Source organism: Lampris incognitus, chromosome 7 (genome assembly GCF_029633865.1).
Source record: "Lampris incognitus isolate fLamInc1 chromosome 7, fLamInc1.hap2, whole genome shotgun sequence".
In the NCBI taxonomy this organism is placed as follows: domain Eukaryota; kingdom Metazoa; phylum Chordata; class Actinopteri; order Lampriformes; family Lampridae; genus Lampris; species Lampris incognitus.
This window is the reverse complement of record NC_079217.1, coordinates 25568876-25576052: the sequence shown is the minus strand read 5'-3', so window position 1 is coordinate 25576052 and position 7177 is coordinate 25568876. Positions and strand designations below refer to the sequence as shown.

The 7177-nt window shown below is 43.2% G+C and overlaps 1 protein-coding gene across 3 annotated transcripts in view; it reads right to left on the bottom strand.

The window, feature by feature from the left end:
• arhgef12a (Rho guanine nucleotide exchange factor (GEF) 12a) overlaps nucleotides 1-6866 on the bottom strand; it is a 48568-nt gene extending 41702 nt beyond the window's left edge. For all 3 annotated transcript variants that reach the window (XM_056282971.1, XM_056282972.1, XM_056282973.1), the window contains exon 1: nucleotides 5412-6866. In XM_056282971.1, coding sequence (XP_056138946.1) covers nucleotides 5412-5443 — 32 coding nt within the window. In that variant the 5' untranslated portion in view covers nucleotides 5444-6866. The remainder of the gene's footprint in view (nucleotides 1-5411) is intronic.
• Between the last annotated feature and the right edge of the window lie 311 nt (nucleotides 6867-7177).

Genomic DNA, 7177 nt, shown 5'->3' with positions numbered 1-7177 from the left:
AGTGTTTTATCTACATTGGAGAGAGAGAGAGAGAGAGACAGCGACAAAAAGGGAAGGAGAGACTAAAAATGAGAGAGGTGTGGTGTGTGTTGGGAAGACAAGGGAGAAAGCTTTGTAACTCCAGCTACAGCCTCGGGGGGCAAAATGGCCCTTTCTGCCCCAATAAACCTCATCAGGATTCCTGACATGAAGGCCAGGAGGATAGACATTTCTTCACGCTATGCTGTCTGCCGTCCTCCCGACACCAGGAGGGGAAAAGAGGCAGTGCAGCAATCTACATAGTTTACCCCAGTGCACCACAACATTAACAGACCTCTCTAACCAAGGAGGATATCCAATTGAGAAAATTATCAGGATCCATGTAGCTCCTAATAGGGGTTGTGGTAGACAGTCAGTGACCACCAGATGGTTGCCAGCAGACACACATCAAAACGCTTGCGTCAGCTCCCACATACAAAAGTATAAAAGTATACCTTGCCTTTAATTTTATATTTTTCAATTAACCTAATACAGCTAAGACTTCAGCTCTTTGATTCTGTGTCCAACAGGCACCTCAATCTCTGATAATAGATATAGGATGCAGACCTATACATTTAAATAAACAGTTTTATCATCTGAGGGTGTCCTATTTATTGATAATTTCTAAAAAAAAAAAAAAAGAAAAAAAAGAGCTTGGTCAAATTGAGAGTCAGCAGCAAGACTTCTGGGGAGCTCATCACAACAGTCAAAATAACCTACTGATTCATTGTCAGGACTCTTAAGCATCTCCAACCAAAGCCTCTCAGGGCACAAGTCAAATCTTGCAGATCCCCGCACACCTTTCCTTTCCAGCGCTTTCTCAAGGCTCTAGTGATGATACTGTTGCATTTTATCTTGCATATTTAAGAAATACTGCAACAGATTTTGTTGTTATGTATCAAGGCCTATTATTCAAAAGGATACCAAAACCAGCCCTTCCTCAGCTGGACTTTGAAGAAGGTTGTTGATAGAACTTTTGTTATGATGTGGATTCTTGTGTGTAGACAGTGTGATGGTGCGCTAGCCTGCCCAGACACATGTGAATCAGCGGGGACAGACAGTGCAAGATTAATCACAGTGCAGCAGCAGGTTGCTGGTCTCTCTCTACAGTACAGGCTGGCTTGGCACAGAGAGACAGCATTCAATTAGAGCATCCCTATTCTGAGACCCAGGAAGGGGGGGCCTAAGCAGGCTACATAAATCACGCCCAATCGGCCTCTGCAGAGACACTGCTTTTCAACCTCCCACTATCTCTGTTATGTGCGGTCACATACAGATGCAACAAACAAAACTGTGCTTTCACACGGAGACATGCACGCGCGCGCGCACACACACGCACACGCACGCGCGCACACACACACAAAATGAACTGCAGCAAGGAAAAATATCCCCTACAGCCTCCTCCCAAATCCCTTGTGTAAAAACAGAAGAGCTGAGATAAATCCCCACCAATGCATCAGCTAAGTCTTGGTGCAGTATTTGTGCTTCAAAGATCTCACAAGCGCAAGGGCTAGCTTGAAAGGCCTAGCCTAATTCATGGCTAAAACTCTAACACGGACATGTGAGGACATGACACTTTAGCACGGCAGCGCTCTCCCCTGTCCTGTCTCTCTGTTGTAGTGATTGTGTCTTTTGTGAATTGAAAATAATGTTTGGGCCCTGAAGCTCCTTGGTAAATGGGGGAGGATTGTAGAAGGTGTCCGCAAGCATCAGTATCACAAAGCTGAGTGATAAACCCTAACTCTCCTTGCACGCTGGCGCCCCAACTACTGCCCAAACTCCACCCACTGTCGACATCACTACCCTTGAGGCATGGCCTTGTTTCTGAATCTCTCTCGCCACTCTCTTTTCTATCACTGTCCATTTCTCTCCTTCTGGCAGGGCTTGGATACTACCCCTGAAAGAACGTTCAACATAAAATAATATAAGAGGAAAAAAAGTTTGTTTTGTCTGCAAACATATAAAAAGTATCTTTCCCTCAAAAAAAGTAGAGCTTGTGCCTGGTGCCAATGGGAAGATGGGACACATGTTAATGCTGAGAGATGGGTAACAATAATGACAGGTAATGACCAAAGAGCAGAGAGAGTGCGTAAAGGACAATGACAGCTTGCGGGAGGGAGACAGACGGCAACGAGAGCTAGCGAGGGCAAACACCGGGTGGGGTAGGGGCTGTTGTGTGCTTGCCAAAGTGACATCCAGGTGTTAGCAGAGTCTCCAAAAGCTCCTCATTTACACTCCAGTGACAGCCCAATGACTTCTATTCAGGTTTGTAAGTCTTCTCAGTCAATTAATACACAGAGGAATCAGCCTGACATTACAGACATGGAGAGGATTTGATTGTTTGTGGAGGCAAGGAAAGTTAGCAGAGGGAAATATGAGAGATGTGGTAGAGAAAATATTTACTTGTGCATGCGTTTGCCGGGGTGGGGGTTTGGAGAACTGAGAAAAACACACTTAGTAAATAGAGGAATTAAAATTCAGAGGCTGAGACTCACTAACTTTTAAAGCTGTGGGATATTAAGGCCATTTAGGCCCCAGAGCATGGTCTAAGTCAGATTTTTTATTCACAAGGTTGGGTCTGTAGGATTGATCAATAAAGGTTTGGGTATGCTCGATATTCAAGTTCTCTGAATCTTGACAAGACATAGAAAGTGCACCCCGGTAGTATCACAATGACACCATTCTCCAGTTCTGTGTTACTCAGCAACTCACTCTGGCTATTACCAGTAAGCTAAATAGAGTGAAAAGCTGGCTGTTTGGCATACTTGGGCATTACATATAGAATCTTATAGGTCTGTCATCAAATACAATGATACCTTTCAAGTCATTCATCAATTTAGTTAGTTCCGACTTGTGATCAGTTTGACCTGTACCTTATAGAAATGGTCAACTGATGTGCATAGAAACAGTTTTTCGAATGTATGGAACGCTTGAGTGCTTGCACCGCTGATGAGAGCTCTCAACCTAATAACTTGTGGGTGCTCATTTCAATGCACAGTTCAGAGCAGCTGACGCAGCTTCCACTGCATCAGTGCTGACTTGCTTGGGTAGTAGCATGCTGCATTATCACAGGGTGATGGAGAGATGCCAAATATTGGAAAAGCAGAAGGAAGTAGACCTAGCTTTCAGCTTGGTTTATAAAAAAAAATGTATGCAGTCATCATGAATAAAAAAGATTTCACTGCGTTTGGTAATATGTAAATTCCTGTTCCATGGTTTCATCGTTGCGCTAGCCTAATCACTGGCCCAAACACAAATCATTACCTTTTCTCCAACTCACTAAAGTTGCCATGGAGACATTTTTTAACCCGTCTGCATGAAAATACCTGGCCTAGACTGGTGGAGCTGAGAGGGGTACACTGTGGACAGTCAGTGTGCTCCCACCGAGAGCTATTGTTTACCATTAGTGATGTCATCAGCAGCACTTCCCGGGAGGGCCTCGGGAGGTGGGGGTTGTATGTGGGAAAAACGTGGTGATCAGCAGAACTCTATGACAAAGAACTAACAGCACACTAAACTGACCCACCGCCTGGTCGCCCGACCCCATAGATGTTCACGGGGCATGGCACAGCCCCAGCCAAACCCAAGCAAAAACAAAATGCACCACATGACAAGGGGGTGCACTGTGCTGGGGTTAGAAACAAGGAGAAAAAAAAAGAGAACCATAGAGGTAGTCGAGAGGTGATCGTCACAAATAATCAATGAATCAATCACTTGAAAACACCTGCAAAATTGGCCTATCCTGGCCAGATCATAGGCCAGCTCTTATTTTACTGCAAGACGGTTCCATATTAAGCACCATGTTATTTCAAGGAGTGCACAGACATCAACCCACACGCCCTGATGTTGGCTCTATACGGAAATGTTGGTGTTCTAAACAAATATCACATAAAGGAGAGATTGGTGTGCAGTTATTTAACTTTCAAAGGACAATTTATGTTGCTCTTAGCGAGCAACTTAACTCAGGCATGTGCTTCCATCCTTTTTAGGCCACAACATTTTTTCCCACAATATTACAACAGCTCTACCAGCATAGCTACAATTACTTCCAATACCTGCAGCTAATAACAGAAACATGTCAAACATGTTTGAGGGCGAGCAGTGAACTGTTGTTCTATAACTTTGTTCAAAGATACATGAGTCATGAAAGCATCTCATTTATGTTGCCCTGTCACCAAGCCACCAAAGATCTGTTGTGAGGTGGTACCAAACAAAAAAAGCAACATATGCAGATGAAAATAAAATTATGACTTAACACATGTTCTAAAATGCGAATGGAGCAGGAACATACATTTAGTGGACTGCTTGAAGTGAGTACTGACTTGTTCATTTTACTGCTATAAAAGCCACCACATCAAGGGTAGCTGCACCTGTAATATCATAAGGACCTGGAAGAGTGTTGTAGCAATGCAATAAAACAGTAAGGAACTGCAATATAAATGTCTCCATCATCTCCGGCTTCTGCAATGTGATTTTGGCTTCAGCCTCTTATACGTACACTGGATGTGAGGACATTTAATATTCCAATTAAAATAAGCTTCATTTTGCTCAGAAACTAGAATTCCACTGTATTAGCCTGCCCTCCTTGATGATAAGTGGGATCCAGACAGCCCAAAGGCTTGAGATATTGTCATAGTATTACTTTCAGCAACCTTGCAAAGCCACATCAGACTAAGAATTATTGTTACACTTGATGCAATTTGCACAAAATGTTGATTGGATTGCACCAGTGCAGGGACATACTGCTGACTTTTGTCAAAGAAAACTGTTAAAAAAAAAAATATGTGTAAAGCAAAATGTCATCCTCTTGGCCTTAACATGAGTGTGTCATAAATCTAAACCGACCAATCCCAGATAAGGTGATTATGGAGTTGTCAGTCTGGCCAAACCCAGAGATTGCTTTAATGGTTGCAGTAGGAGGTTGGTTTTAAAGGCTTAGCGTGAACAGTGATCTTGAACGATGAACAGGTATCCTCGCTGACTGTTTCCCAACACACCAAACAGTGGCAGGCCTTCTTACCTCACAATCAAGCAGCACTGTTCTGTCCACAGACAACTCCAATACCCATGCTGATATCAGCACGGTTTCCATTAAGGCTTAAGCTAACATTTGTGATGAGTGTATCTCTTGATTTTTAAATAATACCACATACATGTACTTTTATATGGATAAGTTAACAATTTTATATTTTTAGACTCTGGATCGTTTTTAAGCCAATGTCACGACAGCCATATCAACTGTTTTATTAGTGTGCCTATACACACACACACACACACACACACACACACACACACACACACACACACACACACCATATATATATATATATATATAACAGAGCAAGTAAAGACATTTCAGAGAACTATCTATGTTATGGAAATTTGTACTGTACCTGTCAGTGAAGCTGGACTGTGTGTCACTCATTGGGCTTCCGGTTCTAGAGTTGCAGCAAATTATATCCCATTAACATTTTCCAGAGAGTGATGAATTCATCGAGTGGCCTTCTCTTGCATTCGTCTGATTTTGAGGATATTGTTGAGAGCGGGAAAAAACAACGAATCGTAGATGCCGGGGTTGCTTGTTTTGGCACGTCCAAAACAGAAATTCCTAGCTTGAAGTGAAATTATATTCTTCGTCCAATTTATATAGCTGCTAGGGATCTACAGTGCAAAAAACCTTTTTAAAAAAAACAAAACAGACATGGGCCTCGCGCGTTAGGCGTTGATGTCTGTCACGTCAAAGATTCCTAGCTTTAGGTGAAATGATATTCTTTGTCTAATTTATATATAGCTGCTAGGGATCTACAGTGCAAAAACCTTTTAAAAAACAGACATGGGCCTCGCGCGTTAGGCGTTGATGTCTGTAACGTCAAAGATGATATCCCACCCGTTATAGATAAGTATTCTGGCAAGAAAACAAATACTGCCACAGTTGATGCTTTGAGCCGTCACTCTTCTTACGAATCCTCGGTTGTCTATCACTGGCATGCCACCTTTTTTTCTGATTTTAAACGTGTCTCGTTAATCGCTACTGTATTCCCAAACGTAAACAAAACAGACACCTCAGCCCTATGATACAGTCCACTGCCACCTCCCCAGCTCGGCTGAATGGCCTCGGTGGCTAAACGACGTTGGAAGATGTTGGAAAACCCTTCATTCCCAGTTGGTATTCCCTGATTCCTGTCCTTGGCTGCGGGGACGAGTCTCTCGTGACCATGGGAATCCGCTTCAAATGAGTCGAAAACCCCGTGTTACAAATTAGCAAAGAAAAGGCGATAGTTACCGCTATTTTTTTGTGGAAGTGAAAACACGTTAAAGCGGAGTCTATCTTGGTTAGACGACCGGTTAAAACGCGTTCGTTTGGGGCGAATTTTAATTCGGTACGGCGGGTCGGTTCGCGTTGCGTCTCGCCAGCTACCAGCTAACAAAAACAGATGAGCTCTTTCAGCAGAAAACTTTGCTTCGTGTGCTCCGTCTCGGCAGCAAACTAAGCAAACTCCTATTGACAATAACGAGCTGGGCGACGACCGAATAATGTGTTAACACCGCATGGATGTCGACCGCTTTTTGAATGGTGTCCTTGTTGTGTTCCTCAAAAGCCCCCCTCCTTTGAGAAGACGAAGATCCACTGAAGTGGGTTAGCGCGGTGTAGCTTTCCTTGACTCCATGTTTCCAGAATTCAGTCGTTTCTCGGCAGAATTCCCGTGGAAGCAAAGCGGGCTAGCATGTGTGGCTAGCTAGCGGGGCAGAAGGCAACAGCCAGTCTTCCATAAACCGCGTAAAATTATGCGGCAGCGCTCTTAAAACTAGGAACGACGCTTAAAGCGACCTTTCCTCGGTAAAACGTTATCTTTACGTGATTATAACTCGCGAAAAAGTACCAAAGAAATTCCACTTTCTGCCGCTAGCAACGCCCTAGCCAGCTAGCTATCAGGAGTCCAACAGCGCTTCCACTGACCACTTCCGCCGGGAGATGGGAAAACTCATGTTTTTACTTAGTTTCTTTCTTTTTTCTTTTTCTTTCTTTTTCTTTTTCCCCCCTCTTTTGCTTCGTATTAGTGAGGATCTGCTGCAAAGCATGTTGATCACTGATAATAATAACAACAGCAACTTTGATAACAATAATGATATTAACAATAACAATAATAATAATTTATAA